Source organism: Centropristis striata, chromosome 21 (genome assembly GCF_030273125.1).
Source record: "Centropristis striata isolate RG_2023a ecotype Rhode Island chromosome 21, C.striata_1.0, whole genome shotgun sequence".
Taxonomy (NCBI): domain Eukaryota; kingdom Metazoa; phylum Chordata; class Actinopteri; order Perciformes; family Serranidae; genus Centropristis; species Centropristis striata.
The window spans coordinates 6,440,196-6,459,578 of NC_081537.1; the positions used below are offsets into that span (position 1 = coordinate 6,440,196).

General features: G+C 36.3%; 1 protein-coding gene across 3 annotated transcripts in view; it reads right to left on the reverse strand.

The window, feature by feature from the left end:
* The window catches only part of kctd17 (potassium channel tetramerization domain containing 17), a 34,501-nt gene that overhangs the window by 8,603 nt on the left and 6,515 nt on the right, over positions 1-19,383 (reverse strand). For all 3 annotated transcript variants that reach the window (XM_059323984.1, XM_059323983.1, XM_059323982.1), the window contains exons 2-3: positions 2,130-2,238; positions 761-852 (exon numbers count right to left, since the gene is read on the reverse strand). In XM_059323984.1, coding sequence (XP_059179967.1) covers positions 761-852; positions 2,130-2,238 — 201 coding nt within the window. The remainder of the gene's footprint in view (positions 1-760; positions 853-2,129; positions 2,239-19,383) is intronic.

Here is a 19,383-nt window from a genome sequence, read left to right on the forward strand (position 1 = left end):
GCACAATATAACTGCTAGATGCTAAAAAAAACTCAGTGTGGTTGAAGAATATGAGTATAAATTAGGGCTGGGCGATATGGCCCGAAAAGAATATCACGATATTTCAGGCTATTTATGCGATAACGATATTCTTGACGATGTTACCAAATACTTAAAAATATATAGAAAATATGATATTTTTTTTAGTCTGTATAAATAAATAAAAATCTAAAATGTGGTGTGAAGTGCAAATCTCAACAGTTGCCAAATACAAAAAAATTTAATCTTGACTCTTGATTATGAGAAAATAATAAAAATAGCATTTAGGGGTTCCGGGGGCATATTTTAATGACATTTTGTAAAGGAGAATAAAGGTTCTTGTATGTTTTATTTAAGGTATCTTATTTTGACAGTCTTCTTGTAAGTTCTGTGGTGGATTCTGTTAACACACTGTGCTCTTATTTTGAAAGCTGCATGTGTTTAGTGACAGAAAGTAAGTAGCTTTTTGTGATTAAAACAACTTTAACCACTACATCAAGAAGTAGGAACGTTGCCAATATCATGATGTGCATTTTTTTAACCATAAAAAAAATATACCGATATTATCATGAACGATACGATATGGCACACCCCTAGTATAAATTGTTGTGTCATACTGTATCTACACGATATATTGAATTAGTTTCATGAAAAATAACTGCAGCGCCTGAGGAGATCTGGTGATTGATTTTTTTTTTTAAAGATCAGAGTGAAGCAGCAAAAACACAAGTTCTGTGTTTACCTGTGTGGCTTTGGAGTCCCTCTCCACGATCCTCTCCTTGATCAGTTTGATCAGTGGGGTGATGTTGTAGAATTCAGCCTCCTCCAGGACACCTTGAGACCAAACAAACACATGACTCAGCTCCTGGGTGCACACTGCAGTAAAGTCAATCCCAACATGATCCCAGAGTAGGGCTGGGCGATATGGCCCTAATATATTATCACAATATTTCAGAGTATTTTTGCGATAAAGATATTACACAATACTGAAAAATATATAGAAAATATGTTTTTTTCTATTCTGTATAAATAAATAAAACAAAAAAATACTCTTGACTTTTGAGTATTAGCAAATAATAAAAAATAACTGTCTAGGGGGTCCGAGGGAATGCCCCACCAGGAGAAATTTTTGTACATTTTTAAGTATAATGCATCAATCTCGTCCACTTTGAGAGCTAAATGTGAGCAAACACCTCACATAATATTTTTCACAGTCAACAGGGCTTTCCACTAGGACATGGAACAGCCAGACAGTGTTGAAAAATTCCCCCCTGGAGATTTTTTGGTAACACTTTACAATAACAATAATTTATAAATGGTAAACAGATAGTTAATTAATGTTTAATCATAATTTATAAACCATATATATATTTAGAATGGTAAATACATAATGTATTAATGTTTAACTAACTACATCATTTATAAATGACAAATAGATGGTATATTAATGTAAGTTTATAGTTACTTTACCATTAACAAACAATTAAATTATAATTACGTTTATAATAGTTTTAGTTGCACTCATAACATTTTTAACACCATATTAAGTATGTTAATAACTTTGAAATGATTCATATACCTTTAAGAAATTGGTTGCAAACATTTAAAGATTAAATATGTATAGCACTTTGTAAATGGTTAATAATTGGTTTATAAATCATCTATAAACATCACTTAGTTGGTTATTGTAAAGTGTTAAAGATTTTTTTCATAAAAGCTCAAATTTGGTGCCTCTCACACATTCTAATGCCAATATTCCATCATATACAGTGATCTGATCATTGCATATTTAAATGAAATATTGTAAAGGAGAATAAAGGGTCTTGTATGCTTGAGAAAGTACCTCTCTGGGTTTGCAGAGTGGTGAAAAATCGGCGCACAATCCACATAATAAAGGTATTTGTTAATTCCAGCTCTGCTGCCATATCATTTATTGATGAATTTTCCCTGTCTATATTTAATAATCTAAAGTGCTAAAACATTATCAATGGAAATTACATAAAACGTGGCAGTATGTAAGTATTTTCTAGCCATTTCTGTATTTCTCCTTGCCCAAAAAAAAACCTCATGCACCAGGACCAATCTGAGCCGAGTCAAAGTGAATCAAAGACCTTCTTCAGCCAGCTCCTTGTTGTAAACCAGTTTGCCGTGCCGCAAGTAGTTGAGGATGGGTCCGAAGTAGGTCGGGTCTCTGTCGATCACGTAGGCTCCTGACTCATCCTGTTGTTGAGGAAGAATCAGAGAGACAGAAAAATATCGTCTGTTAAACCATTATCACAACAGAAACTGCAGAAGGCCTCTTTTCTTGTGTTCTTAATCAGGAACTACAGAGTTTTTAATCAACCTGTACTATCCTACAAAGACTAACTGCAGTAACTACATTTTTGGTTGACATTGAGTTATAACTAAAAATGAACTCCTTGATGTCTGTTTTGTTTTGTGACGAAGTTTAAGATTTCAATTTTGCTTTATTTCAGAGAAATAATGATACAAAAATTGCAGTAACTACAGAATCCAACTCAAAACCAAAGCAGTGATTGCACTTACCACAGTCTGCTTTGGACATATAAACTAATTTAAACATAAAAATAATGGAAATTTTAAGTTTATTTGAAAGGGAAATTATAATCTAGATAGTGATGAAGTAAAAAAGTGAGATAAAATTATATTAAGACTAAAATATAACATTATTTTATAATATTAAGTCTAATACACACAAATCTTTGAATAGAGTTGTTAAACACTTTTGAAGAAATAACTTTTTTTTTTTTTAACAATTACCACTTGAAATGATGAAGGCACTTGTAAATGACGAGATAGTACAAAATGTAAACCGTACTTTGGTGTTTAATTTTTACCCTGAATCAAGATTAAACACGAAGCTTGTTTACAAGATATTTTGTCAATTTCTGATCAATGGATGAAGCCACAAAGTGCCTCTTTGGAAGAAGGGGAAAAACCACAGTGGATGGAAATGTTATTGACTCTTCCAGCCCATAAAGAATTTATAAACAGTTACTGATTGGTTTGGGTTACACTCACACAAATTGCTCCATAATTTTAACCACCGACTGGACTAAAAACAAATAAAACATAAAATCATACAACGAAAACGATATTAAGTAAACAAAAGATTAAAAATAATCTCTTTGCATTCTTCTGCCCAAAAAAAGGCATTTAAGACAAACTTTCACACAAGGCACATTTCAAAACACGTGGCAATCAATTTGAAAATGTTTATTCACTGAAAACAAACTATAAAAAGCTAAAGAAGACATCAACATTGTAATTACTGCACTCTGTTTTTGCATTATTATCAGAACCTTTGGTAACGCTTTATAATAAGGTCGTTAATAACCATTAATTAACAAGTAATAAGGCATTGTTCTCGCTTTAGATCCGGTAGTTGCAAAAAGCATAGTTAACTTATAGTTAACTTATAATAGATGAGCAATAAAGTATATTTTAATATCAATAAGCAAACAAAATAAGATTAATAAAGGCATGGCAAAGACATAATAGGTGGGTCATGGGTGTTTTTAATGCCATTATTAACACTTATATAAGCTTATAAACACACAATAATGTTAATAAGCATCTTGTAAGGACTTACAAGGGCCTTATTACTTGTTAATTAATGGTTATTACAAGGACCTTAATATAAAGCGTTACCGAACCTTTTATAGCAAAACCAGAGTGCAGTAACTACATTTTTGAGGTCAAAGGTCAAATAAATGGTCATGATTTTTTAGCATAAAAATGACATCATCAATACATGTAGAAATAAGTGTCATATCACTTATCTACCTATAACACATTTGGCTGGCCAGTAAAAAACATTAAAAAAAATCAGTTTTTTTCAGTTTTGCTAGTGACTGCAGTTAGACTTTGTAGGGCAGTGTGGTGGTGCAATGTTATTGTTATTCTTTTATTCAGCTGTGCATGTCGTATCTTGTTACAGTAAGTAAGACAGCTGTTTTTGTGGTCATGTGTAATGTGGATAGGATGTGGCTACTTTTATTTTCAGACCATTAATGGTCCTGTTCTGTAATATATTACAGTATTTTTAGACCTAAAAGTCCACTCGCTGGAGAAAAACATCCTGGTTGGCTATTTTCATCCAGAGTATGCAGCACTCGCTGTCCACAGCAGATGTGTGCATGCAAGATGCATGTCCCCAGAATAAAAGTACATTTTCAGCACGGGTTATAAAAACTTCTTGTATTCACAAATAGACCATTTAACTGTGTTGCTTTCTGTTGCAAATGGGTGATTCTCATGAACATGGTGCAGCTCATAGCAATAATCTAGGAGCATTGAATACATATTTTCTTTGACCCTTTATAACCTATACAATCTGAAGTCACTGTTTAATATGAATTTATAATCTTTTTAAAGAATTTTAAGGTATTTTCTGACATTTTTAGAGACACTGTGAGCTAAATTCATTACCGTAACACATTCTTAAATTAAAAAAAAAAACAACGAAAGGTTGTTTTTCCCCCCTTGACTAGCACTTAAATGTGCTCAAGGGTAGCTGGTATTACCAAAATGTATATTATTAAAATATACATATTTTTAATGCAAACAATTCTATCATTACCGAAACATTTAACCATTTTTTCTCATCAATTTTCATTCACATTTTGTTCTTTATACATTGTCAAAAACCATTTTGTTTGATTATATTCTGTTAAATTATACATTTTCAAACAAATGTATATTTATTTTCATAAAGCGTATCAAATATTTATTGTATATAATTGTGAGGAAACCATGACATTTATATCTGGGCACATTACAGTAATGAAATTGTGAATCAAAAAATATGTTTAAAAATATAGGAAAAAAAATTAATTTACCACAAAACAATGAATTGTGCCTCATTTTTTCTCATCAATTTTCATTCAGATTTTGTTCCATCCATTATGTTTGATTATATTCTGTTAAATTATACATTTCAAACAAATGTATATTTATTTTTATAAAGTTTATTAAATATTTATTGTATATAAGTGTGGGGGAACCATGACATTTTTATCTGGACGCATTACAGTAATGAAATTGTGAATCAAAAATATGTTAAAAAATATAGAAAATATTATTTTAACACAAAACAATGAAGTGTGCCTCATTTTGCTTATATTGTTCATTCATATAACAGTGAAATATATTTAGTTTAATAAAGTATGTCCTTATAATCTTCACAGACAGAACTTAGACTGGCTTCATGAGAATCACCCAAATACAACATTGCCATTTGCTACAGCAACAGCTTTTTGCAGCTGTACATAGCAGCTAGCTCCAGCTTCCTGGTGCTCCAGAGAAGTTGTTGCTGACTTTGTTAGCACACACACGTGTAGACAGCCTGCTTCTCTCCCACCTTCAGGCTACTTCTGCCAAGCCTGCCTGGCTGTTATGTCATGGTTACTGCCCCTCCAACATACACACACCGCTCTTTCTCGTGACGATCGCTTGAAACAGAGCCCCCTTTTTAGAAATGAATTCACAAAAGAGCTACTGGAGAAATCCATCCAAAAACATGCAGGAGATTCAAGGGTATAGATGGTGGAAAAAAGAGGACTTGTTGGGAAATGTATTAAATCTGCTGATAATGTGTCATTAAACTTGGTTCAATGGTCTCTAAAGAGAGGCTTGTAGAACCTGACAATGTAATAAATTCCCGATAATGTAATAAAAATCTGCACTTGAGTCCATTGAAAATGTAATAAAACCTGATAATGTAATAACTTCCCGATAATGTAATAAAGTGCATTTCCCAATAATGTAATACATTTTTTTTACCAATAATGTAATAAAGTATAACACCAAGCACCTTTAGATTTCAAGAAGCTGTTGAATGCATTCGTGTTGTCATGGATACCTCGTTTGTGAAAAATGGATGAACGGGTCAAAAGTTAATAAACATTCAACTTTGACCTGTTGGTGGCGCTAGAGCTCTTGAGCTAGAGTTGATACACAGTATCACCACTCGAACCCAAGTAATGGGTGGTCTGCTGTTAAATTATTACAATATTGGGGAATTATTACATTATCAGGACTTGGGAAATGAAGGCTAACCTGATAATGTAATAACCTCCCATTAATGTTATACTTTATTACATTATTGGTAAAAAAAAAAAAGCATTACATTATTGGGAAATGCACTTGATTACATTATCGGGAAGTTATTACATTATCAGGTTTTATTACATTTTCAATGGACTCAATGCAGATTTTTTTTACATTATCGGGGTTATTACATTATCAGGAATTTATTACATTATCAGGAATTTATTACATTATCAGGTTCTACAGGGTGGTCTGCTGTTAAATGATTACAATATTGGGGAATTATTACATTATCAGGACTTGCGAAATGAAGGCTAACCTGATAATGTAATAACCTCCCATTAATGTTATACTTTATTACATTATTGGTAAAAAAAGTGTATTACATTATTGGGAAATGCAATTTATTACATTATCGGGAAGTTATTACATTATCAGGTGTTATTACGTTTTCAATGGACTCAAGTGCAGATTTTTATTACATTATCGGGGTTATTACATTATCTGGAATTTATTACGTTATCAGGTTCTACAAGGCATACAGGACTGGCTGGAGGACAGAGTCTTAGACAAACTCATGTATCTTCAGAGTTAAACACCAACACCAGACTAGATAATCACAGAATTTAACAAACATGTTTAAAATAGAGCAGGCTCTAAAACTATTGGTTAAAGAAATGTGGAAAAATGAGAAGAAGCTTGATAAAGTGAACGTGCTCTCTTCACATGACTGACTCTTTTTATGCTCTGCTAGAGTGGCAACGGACAGCCTTAGCCTCCGGCAGCGTCTTGCACAGATGCATGTTATCCCTTTTATTAGCGGGTCCTCCTTACTCATTCACACAGTAGCACTCTCCCGAGCTGGAATTGTTTGAAATTGTATTAATAAAGTAATAATCCTGACCTAAAAGGCTGAACCCAGACACTTCTACATTGCTAAAACCAAAACATACTGCGAGTGTATCTGACATTCCTGGTTTATATCAAGTGCTGCAAGTAGACCTGATTAGGATTTAGCGCTGTAATAAATATTTAAAGGGCTTAACTGGACTTTCAGGTTGTTTATGGTAATCCCACTCTGTTTATTTGGAACTGCAATTTTATCAGCTCCCAGTTCCAGGTTAACAGCACATTTGTCAGATTTGACTGTAAACAAAGGAGCTGCCTTACAGCACACAGTTTACAGTTCATATGAAAATATGGGGAATATGAGAATATGAAAATATGAGGATAGTCTTATTCACCCTCATGTTTTGATGCTTTCAGGTCATTTTGAGACTTCTGGGTAGGGCTGGGCGATATATCTATATAATTTAAATGTGATATGGAATTAGACCATATCACATTTATTGATATAGTTCAATCTATTTTCTTTCTTTATATATACAGTCATGGAATAAAATATTAGATCACCCTTTTTCTTCAAATTATTGTTCATTTTAATGCCTGGTACAACTAAAGGTACATTTGTTTGGACAAATATATTGATTACAACAAAAATAGCTCATAAGAGTTTAATTCAAGAGCTGATATGTAGCCATTTTCCATGGTTTTCTTGATAATAACCAAAATCATCAACAAGAAAACCATGGAAAATGTCTCGATATCAGCTCTGAAATTAAACTCTTATGAGCTGTTTTTGTTGTTATTAATATAATAGTCCAAACAAATGTATCTTTAGTTATACCAGGCATTAAAATGAACAATAAAGTGAAGAAAACCAGGGTGGTATCATAATTTTTTCCATGAGCGTATATAAATGCTTTTCCACACAAGGGTTTGTCATATTTAGTTCTTTTGTAATGTTTGTTATTCTTTTCTCATATCAATATATTTATTTCAGAAAAAGATTGGCCCTTTTATTTCATAGGCTATTATTATTTAATATATTTTTTTTATTTAAATGTGCACTTTATGGAGCTCTGATTTTTTTTTTTTTTAAAAGGTTCTCCTGTTGTTATACAGTATTTATGTTCACTTAACCCATTTAGGCCTAAAACGTTTCAAAAAAATGCCTGTAAAACCTCTGGGAGATTTTAAAATAACCCCCTAAAACCTGAAGTTTATCTGGAAATTCAACAGAAGTGTCAACGCTTCCAACTAAATAATCGATTTTTCAGCCTCTGTAGCAGATAGAAATGAAATTCAAAAAGTATTTGAGAGCTTATAGCTGTTATATCTGAGCTCCCTCCGCTATAGTCGTCTTCCGCCATGATTTCAAAGTTCTGGAAAAGTCCCATGATGCATTGCAACACTCCCACATGTATTCTGATGCATTTCATTGGCCAAGAGACCGAAAATATGTGGAAAAAACTACAAATACTACAAAACGACGTATCTGCTTTCCCGGCTTTAATGGTAGAATAACACAACAGCGCCCCCGGTTTTAATGGTAGAAATGTGGTAATGCTTTCCAGGCTTAAATGGGTTAAATAAACAGTTTCAATAAAACTACTTGTGACATGTCATATTTGACTTTGACTGAACATTTGCTCTCACTTTGCGATAAAAATATCGGGATATATATCATATATCGATATTCAGCCTAAATATATCGGGATGACTTTTGGTCCATATCGCCCAGCCGTACTTCTGGGCCTGTGGAAGTGGTTTCCTTGCCTTCTGAGCCCCCAGAAAGTGTTTACTATGAGGACTCTGAAGCGTTACACTGCCAGTACGAGGTGATGCATCACAGCTTCTGCTGTCTGTTCTCCTCCTCATTGGTGCAGCTGTCACTGAGGTGTTACCGGGGTATATTTTCTCTACTCAGGGTTACACTGCAGCACCGTCACCTTCTGTCTTATTTATATTCTATTCTTGTGTGTATTATAGCATCTTTCTTACTAGTAGTTTTACCTTGCATAGTTCTAAATATTTTTCATATACTTTTATTATTAATATTTCTATTGCATCTATGACATTTCATTTTACAAGTACATATAAAGTATTGGTGCACCGATTGCAATTTTCTGGCCGATCACCGATTTTTAAAAAGCCTGACCTGCCGATTCCGATTTTGGCCGATACCAATTTTTTATAATTCACAGCATACAATGTCTGAATCTTATTTTATTGAAAAACAATAACACAGCAGTATTTTTCTTTAACTAATAGAGGAAATCACAATGTCTGAGGTAGTTAATAAAATATTTAACTTAAAATAAATAGCAGAAATTTACAGGAAAAACTAAGAAAAGAACTGCAACCATAAATAAATTGTCCTGCGTTTTTGGTTTCGTTATAGTACAACAACAACAAATGCCCAAATGTAGCAGCTTTGTGGCTATTCAAATGTTAAAATAAATAGCAAATAGACCTTTGCGGAGGTAGATAAGATCGCTAGATAAGATCGGTTTGACGTAAAAGAATCGGCCGATCCCGCAAAATTAAGGAAATCGGTGCCGATCGATCGGTATAAAGACATTTTCTTACCTTATCAGATCAAGGATTATCTCCATCTATACAGAACCACCTCACTCATTGCTGCATCCAATCCCATCTGACAGAGCTGCAACAGCTCTGTTCTGGATTTAAACTAAGCCTACTACAGTGTTAACTGTGTGGAGATTTATCCATCACTTAACTCAAACATGTCTCTCACAAACTGCTTCTTATGTGAAGATTAGCTGCCATGTGTGATTGAGTTAATTTAACTGACAAGAAAAAGAAATGCTTACTAATGATCATTGCGAGGAAAGAAATAATATAAGAGGACTGTGGCTGACACATCTGACCTCACATTTTATAAAATGCTGTTAAATTATAACATAGACTGGGAAGATTTTAAAATTACATTCCCCCAAAAATCCATAAAAAAGCATACCTTAAATTAGAGAACATTTTTGACAATGACGTTTTGCTTAATGACTTTATAACGTAGCTAGTTCAGCATTATCAAACATTTACCACTTATTCTGTGTTTCAATTTCAAAAGGATTGAAGGTGTTTCACCTTGTATTGCTTTCAATGGCCCTAGGTGCAGTTAGTTAGTTAGTTTTGATGCTTTCCACATTTATTTTCCATTCATTCAGCTTAGGTGGAGCCTAATGTTTGGGTGCTGCTCCTAATCTACTTATAAAAGCAAGAAGCGTCTGTGTGTGTGTGTGTGTGTGTGTGTGTGTGTGTGTGTGTGTGTGTGTGTGTGTGTGTGTGTATGTGTGTGTCTAGGGCATATCTTGCTGACAGTTAGTCAAACTGACCTAAGATTTCGTATGTGTCTTGCTCATGGTACGAAGGTGTGCATCCTCGATTCTGAAGATTTTTGAATTAATTTTTCAAAATATCATTATTTACTTAGAACGTGTTGCAGCATTGCACTGTTTCCGATTGGACGCCTTTTAGGGGAGCTTCGCCCCCTTTTAGGGGGGCTCCGCCCCATTGTGTGATAGGCCTACACCTGGTCAGTAACACAATTCACTCTGGATTTACACCCTGACTCATCTCATCTGTAAGTCTATTTAGCCTACTTATCTTTAGGAGTTTTAAAGTGCGCTACAAGGTTTGATTTTCCAATAATATTCAAATAGTTTCCAGTGAATATCAATGTTCAATGTGTATGTGCTGGATGGTGTGGTACCTTATGAAAAGTAAGTGTTTTATGGAGTTGCAGACGTTGTAGTGGTCTGCATAAAATGTGCAAATTCTGTTATTCAAGATTAGCATGCTAAGCAGAAATTTACTTTTATTCACTTCTTATGTTGCATAAGAAGTGAATATGGCCACTGCACTAGTCCTTATAACGCCAGGGAGAACCCTGATCACCTACATCTTCATCTATTATGTTGAGCTCCAACCCATCATCTCCAGTGTGACACACTAGTGAGAGAAGCAATCCAAAAAGAAACAGACAGATTCAGGAGAATCAGGAGAATAGGGACGCCTGCTTGCAGCAAAAAGACATATTTGACTGATGGATGGTGTCAATCCAATTTCTAAGGAATACGTCTCTGTCCCTGACACTCATCTCTTCCAGCAGCCAATCTTTGCTGGCGGTGCATGACAGCAGCTTCTAATGAGCCGTTCCCGATGTGAGACATGAAGCGAATGCAATGAACGAGGACACCTACATACAAATATGGACGGATTCAGACTGTAAAGCAGTCCGTGGGATGTGCTATGCAGCAAGATGAGGAGAGGATTACTGGAGGAAAAGACAAACAGGCAGAACAGAAGACAAGCGGGAAGAGACCTGCAGATAAACTGCAGAAAGACAAATGGGTGATTCTCATGAACATGGTGCAGCTCATAGCAATAATCCAAGAGCATGAATACATATTTTCTTTGACCCTTTATAACCTACACAATGTAAAATCTCTGTTTAGTATAAATTTATAATATTTTTAAAGAATTTTAAGGTATTTTCTGACATTTTTAGCGACACTGTGAGCTAAATTCATTACCGTAACACATTCTTAAATAAAAAACAAAACAACAAAAGGTTTTTTTTTCCCTTGACTAGCACTTAAATGTGCTCAAGGGTAGCTGGTATCACCAAAATGTATTTTATTAAAATATACACATATTTTAATGCAAACAATTCTATCATTACCGTAACATTTAACAATTTTTTCTCATCAATTTTCATTCAGATTTTGTTCTTTATACATTGTCAAAAACCATTGTTTGATTATATTCTGTTAAATTATACATTTTCAAACAAATGTATATTCATTTTTATAAAGCTTATTAAATATTTATTGTATATAAGTGTGGAGAAACCATGACATTTTTCATCTGGATGCATTACAGTAATGAAATTTGTGAATCAAAAATATGTTTAAAAATATAGAGAATATTATTTTAACACAAAACAATGAATTGTGCCTCATTATGGCTATATTGTTCATTCATATAAAAGTGAAATATATTTAGTTTAATGAAGTATGTCCTTATAATCTTAACAGACAGAACTTAGACTGGCTTCATGAGAATCACCCACATACAGTCCCTGACAAAAGTCTTGTCGCTTATCCATTTTTTAGAAACAACAGTTTATAACCTGACTTTTAATTAATCCATTGGTTTTAGAAATGGCTCATATGAAAGCTAAAACTCTCCCAAATTATGTTTAATATACTAAAATAAATTTGCTTCACCGAAGAAAGATTGATCATTTAATGAACACAGAAAGGTCAGATTTTGGCAAGACAAAAGTTTTGTCGCCTACAGACAGTAATGTCAAAATTGAACAAAAAATGTACTTCAAATACAAAAATATGTTGCATAACATCAGTGAATTAAGTAGTGGTGCTGTGAGATCCATGTTTAATATCTTGTATGACTTCCATGAGCTTGAAGGACTGCATCCATGCGGTTTGACAATGATTCATACAATTTATTGATGAAGTTATCAGGAATTGCAAAGAAAGCAGTCTTACATGCCTCCCAGAGTTCATCAAGATTCTTGGGTTTTGTCTTCTATGCTTCCTCTTTCATTCTACCCCAGACATGCTCAATGATGTTCATGTCTGGTGACTGGGCTGGCCAGTCTTGGAGCACCTTGATCTTCTTTGCCTTGAGGAACTTTGATGTAGAGATGGAAGTATGCGATGGAGCACCATCCTGCTGCAAAATTTGACCCCTTTTATGGTTGGGAATGTAAGAGGTAGATAATACTTCTTGATATTTTAGGCTATTGATATTCAAATCTCTCGCACACCCCCATACTGGATGTAACCCCAGACCGTGATTTTTCCGCCACCAAACTTAACTGTTTTCTGGGTGAATCTCGGATCCATGCTGGCTCCAGTAGGTCTCCTGCAATATTTGCTACTGCTGTGATGTAATTCAACCGAAGATTCATCTGAGAAATCCACCTTCTTCCACTTTTCCAGCGTCCATCCTTTAAGCAGGCTGTGGGCCTTGGCAAATGCCACACGTTTTTTTAATTGGCTTTTGTTTAGTGCTGGTTTCTGGGCACTGATTCGACCATGGAGGCCATTTCGAGACAGAATTCTAGAAACTGTTTTGGTTGACACAGGGACTTGAGGTGACCAGGCCTGGTGGAGCTCTGCTGCAGTGGGAAAGGGGCTGGCCTTGGATTTTCGAGCAGTTGTCTTGCGGGGTCTGCCGGACCTGGGCTTGTCAAAAACATCTCCAGTCTCTTCAAATCTTTTTCTTATTCTTTGCACTTGACGCTAAGACACATTGAAGGTGTCAGCCACCTCAGCAGTGGATCTGGTCTTCAGCGTCTTGATAATCAACGCTTTGGTCTCAGGGTGAATCTTAGGCATATTGTCAGAGGTCAAGGTGCAGTTGATGTGAAGGTCTGGTGTGCTGGGGTTCTTTTTATACACACCCACTAATTGACTGATTAATTATTGATCACAGTTGAGGCTGTAATCTAGGTTTGGGTGCATCATATGACAAGGCGACAAGACTTTTGTCTTTGCAAAAACTGACGCAGTGGGCTTTACCAAGCTGTGAATGTTAGAATGCTTTTCAGCAGTTTTGTTTGGCACCAAAATATTATTTTAAAAGCTGTTGGGATTAAAATGAGCCATTTCTTGTAAAAAACAAATGATTACAAATATATTTGAGGGGCACTAAAGGTCAACTTGTACCCAAGCGACAAGACTTTTGTCAGGGACTGTATGTTAGAAGAAACAGTATGTCAGATGACCTTCTGTTAGAAATTTGCAAATACCAAAGACAAAAAAGCATACGATAGAGACAGAGGATGAAGACACATGGGGTTTCTGAGACAAAGACAGACAGGATAAGAAGAGGCACCTTGAACAGACACAACACTGTGTGGATGTGTGTGTCTGCAGTGAAAATCACAATGATTAGAGTGTGGAAGGGCTGCGACTGCAGCAGACAGATGCACGCACACACCATCCGAAATGAGCAGAGCTGCAGTGGAGGACAGACAGACGCCTCATCAACGTGACTTGACTTGACAGTGTGGGCATGACAACACTGGGGAAAAGCTTCCTGAATGTGTCAGAGCTCAGCTTCTCTCTCTCTCTCTCACGCACACATACACATTTAGTGTTGTTATTTAACACAACAGACCCATTTGTAGCCGCAGTAGTCGCCAGGGTTCGTACACTTTTTCAGTGGTCAAATTCAAGCATTTTCCGAGGACTTTCAAGGTCCATTTTCAAGCTTTTCCAGGACCTTTCAACGGTTGTAAATGGCATGTTTTAGATGAGTACTTTGATACTAAAAGGGGTAATTTCACTTAATCATACCAACAGCAATGGTGTTACACTTTTAACAACTAAAAGTAGTTTGCTAATCTCATAAAACATACTGGTATGGGAATCTAGGGGCTATAGGAGCAAAAGTAAGCTCACAAAAATCATCAGCTGGTGGAACGAAACACAACCCAAACTAGGAGGAAAGACCCACAAATAGGCTACTTCAGGAGCCCTCACATCCACTAGGAATCAGAAAAACTCCCTTTAGTAAGAAGATACAGGGTAGAGCAACAAGAAACATCTCAGAAACAAGAAGACGCAGGCGGAGCGGTCTTCATTTCAGATTATAGGCTATAGGCTATTCAGTTTATATAGTTTTTTCCATTGAAAATGCGGTTATCTATAGTCAGATTGCAAGAGAAATACAGTAAGAATTTCAAGCATTTAAAAGCACTTTATCCAAAATCCAAGCACTTTTTAAACCTTGAAATTCAACATTTAAATTCAAGCATTTTCTAGGATTTCAAGCACCCGTTCGAACCCTGAGTCACCTTCTCATAAGACAAAGACAGGCACAGTGGTCAGTGAGTCAATGATTTACAGGGCATTAGTTCAGGGAAATAAGATGCGACTCATCAACATCTCCCTGCAGAGGTGAACACGTCCCATGGGCTATCACTGATAGCCAGACAAAAGCCCTGTTCACTTCTCTAAACACACACTCCTGTCTGCATTCTGCTGCATGCTTCAGCATGTGTAAACAATTACTGCTGAATGACACTTTTTACATTATCCATCGTGTAATTCTTAAAATATTACTGATGTTTATGCCACTTGTAACTTCTACACCAGGGGTCTCAAACTCAAATTACCTGGGGGCCGCTAGAGGCAGTATCAAAATGACCAAAAAAGACACAAAAATAAATAAAAAAAATGACAGGAAAAAAATAAATTACTTAAAAAAAGACACAAAATGACCAAAAAAAAACACTAAATTACTTTAAAAAGACACAAAATGAAAAAAAAGACACAAAATGACCCAAAATTACTAAAAAAGACACAAAATTATTAGAAAAAGACACAAAATTACACAAAAAAAGTCACAAAATTACTAAAAAAAAGACACAAAATTACATTACATTCCTCATTGTTATTGAGTGGAAATCTTTTGGTGTAAGCCCAGCATTAGGCAACTCTTTCACACACATGCAGCGGCATGAAATGGTCTTAAATGACGAATACCGGTAGATTAATATTATTAATATTTTTTTTCTAGGAGAATATATTGCTCAATAAAATGAAGTTATTGTGACAGGGGTATTTATCAGTCAGAGGCAGATTCCGGAGAAAGTAGGGCAGTCGTTTAATTTTCTGCTTGGTTCAACATGGCACACCCCATCAGTGTGATTTAATCAATACTCATTGATCAATCCAGACATATCGTGAACATAGTGTGAATTTCAAGCATGATGGCATTTCATTCCTTTTAGGATGCACCTGAATATCTAGAAAGCCATGAAATTGAATTAACAGAAAACATGTTATATCATGATATATATCATTATCAAAATATAAAATGACCTGTATCGAGATAGAAGATTTTGCCTAGCCCTATTTGAAAGCACATATTTTCAAATTCACTACATAGTTGCTTTGAATCATGGGTCATTAACTTCATCAGATAGACCAGGAATGGGCAACTTAAATGCTGCAGGGGGCCACAATTTTTCATGTTCACTACCACAGGGCCACATATAGGACCGTGCACTTAACCAGATATGATGAAACTGCATTTTAAATATGTTTACAGTGCAGTAACTTAACATATTTCATGCTCAATTGCATGTATAACAGTATAAATAGGAATACAAAAGGTTTGAAGCAAATAAAAAATAACCACTTACTGTGATTTCTTTTTTTTCAGTGCAAGAACAGCAGACCAACATTAATTGCAAGAAGTAATTTTGTGCATTTTTACACTGCACTTTTAAGATTTCATGCTCAAATGCATGTAGTTGTACTGAGGGCCACTTCCAGTGAGGGTGCGGACTGTATGTGGCCCCCGGGCCTCCAGTTGCCCATCCCTGAGATAGACTCTTAAGCTTCACAATAAGACAAAATAACATTTTTTTACTGCTCAGCCTTAGTGGAAAAAACACATATTGGCTTGATCGTATAAATTTGTTATAAAAGGAGACGAGTTGTTACAAAAAAAAAAAAACTGGACCTGAGTGTGATTTCTAATTAGAGATCAGCCTAATTTATCATCCGCAGCACCACAGATGGTCTGGCTGAACCACCGACTTCACAGTGTTGGTGCCATTTTTGATGTAGGAGGCATCACAGCAGCTCCACACTGATAAACACATTTGATTTTATGTGCTTCCGCTCCTTGCTGGGTGAAAGAAAAAGCTTTGTGAATTAAAAAATGCATAATTTGGATGATGTCTGAACAAAAACTTTTTTCTGACGACCTGGTTTGAGAAAAGCTCTTGTGAAAATAGCCCATTGTGTCCTGGATTTTCACAAAATACCTAACAAAGTCTTATTGTGTGGCCCAAACCAATTCATGTATCCTGAAGGTGAAAAGGGGACATGTTCACACAAATCACACTGCAGCTTATTCAAATAAAAATCGTTTCCGTGTTGCCAACGCCTCACATTAGACATCTCACAGTGCAGATAAAGCAAATCCAGGCATGTTATGGAATCCATGTTGGAGGTGCGAGATGGGACAGAGATTTATATTTTAAGAAAGCATCTGAACATTTCAGCATCAGGCCATCAAACCTCACCCGTGTGCTCGCCATGGAGGCTCATATGAATTAATCCACTAATAATCACAAATCTGTGGTAATATGATTATGTGGTTATAGTCCGCAACTGGCCGCCCTGTTACACCTGTTCAGCTGATGTAATCTAGCATCATCAAAGCTTAACCTTAGCTACATAATGTAATTGGCGTGGGACGCTGTGAGGTCAGCGTGGGTCGCATTACCGGCAAGCAGCCCCAGGTTTGGTTAGGTGGGGGGGGGGGCAGCTGAGGTGCTGCTAATCTCATTAAAACAGCCACAGACAGCCAGACAGTCTGTGTGTATGTGGGTTTAAAACGCCAGCGGATTAGAGCGGGACGCCAGTGCAGATAAATTCAGCTTCCCTCCTGAGTTAGAGAAGAAAACACACAGATAGAACTGCTGCTCCACGTGGTTCAGCTAAACAAGCTGAGCAGAGGACGGTTTAAGCTGGATGTTTGCTGGGAAAGACAGTCCGCTGAGACAATTAGTCCCTTCAAAGGCCGTGTTTCCATTACAGTCCAATACCCAGAATGAGGCGGGTCTCACTCGCCGAAACGCCCTTAATTTGAATATGAAAAAAGCCTGTTTGCTGATTAGATAGAGCGCTAAGCGGGATGTGACGTAGTACTCGACGCCACAACAACACGCGCCATTTGTAAAAGTCGGCGAAGTAGCAAGTAGTCACAAGCGACAATAAACATAAGCCCCTTTTATAGCGTGGTCCCGCAAATCCCCGCTATATTGTTGGAAAGATCTGTGCCAGCTCTTCGCCTTAGGGTGTTCATAGTGATCCACAAAGGCGTCGTGGTACGAGTAGCACAGTGCTAAAAGGGTAACAGTTAGCTCTGTAGCAGTACAATGTGTATGTGCTAACAGGCTAACAGTTAGCTCTGTAGCAGTACAGTGTGTATGTGCTGCTGCTGCAGGAGGTGTTCACTTAGCGATCTCTGTTTGTTAACAACAAGCACCAGACACTCTGTGCACAGGTATCGATGCCGGTTAATTCACAACCCCCTTTCCGATCAGCGGAGATGCTGTGCATAATAAGCCATGCTGCTTTGTTTATGATCAGCGTAGGAGGTTGTGCACAGTTAGCGATGGCGGCCACAGCTGCGTCGCTAAGCCATTATGCAACAATCGAAAACCATACGTCACCTCTGGAGTCTCGTAAATTCCTCTGGGGCCTTTTTTCATAATGGAGACACGCAGAGTGAGCGGACATTTGAGAGGGCGTGGCCTGAGACTTTCCCAGTGGCCACTCTTCCCTGCTAAAGGATACACGGCTAAAGACACTTGCATATGCACGTTATACTTTCTTACTGCAAACATTATGTTAAACAAGCATGATACTGTAAGGACAGTAAGACTTTAATAATCTATAAATTCACACCCGGCCTTCTTAGACGTCATTTTGGGACCTGTAGATGGTGTAGAATTGCTGAAAAGCCTTTTGTTTTCTTGCTCATTGTCACTTATGGCCAGACTCTCCAATGATCCTTCATTGCTGGGACCCAAGTACAGATCTTTCAAGGCTGGTTTTTCGCCAGGAGATGACAAGGAAGGCCAAAATTTCCTAATAGATCATTTAACCATCACAATGATTGCTAAACTGTTTTATTAAGTTGAAAATGCTGCATAGTTCTGCTTTAGGACCAGCGGGTACTACTGGTTTCTAATTTATTACTACTACTAATTTATCATGAGGCTTCTGAGGGTAAAACCACTGAATAAAAACAATTTCAAAAATTTCTCCTAATTTCACATTTTTACTGCAATTACTCTTGGGACTTGCAACATAATTAGCAGCATGATCATTCGTTTTTCCTTTACTGGACTGCTGCTCTGAATACATCTGACGACCTCAGCATACATATTTTTCCTCGGTAAAGTCCTTAATCCTCCAGCGACTGGTGTTTTGCTCTTGACTTTGAGATCTGAATCTCCGTGTGTAACACAAAGGAACGTGCCCTTGTGTCGGTGGTGGGGGAGCATTAACAACTTAGATAATGACCAAAGAACACACAGGCACAATAAAAGACAGCACCAAGGAGCAAGTCAACACATTAACTGGCAAGCACCTTCTAATATCCTGAAACACGTCCTTCTTTGCTGAGAAAATACTTGCATCTTCTGTCGTTTACCATCTATTCACGTATAAAGATGAAATTAAGGGTGGGCGATATGGCCCTAAAAGGATATCACAATATTTCAGGCTATTTTTGCGAAAACGATATTCTTGACGATATTACGAAATACTTAAAAAGATAGAGAAAATGATTTTTTTTAGTCTGTGTAAATAAATAAAAATCTTAAATGTAGTGTGAAGTGCAAATCTCAACAGTTGCCAAATACAA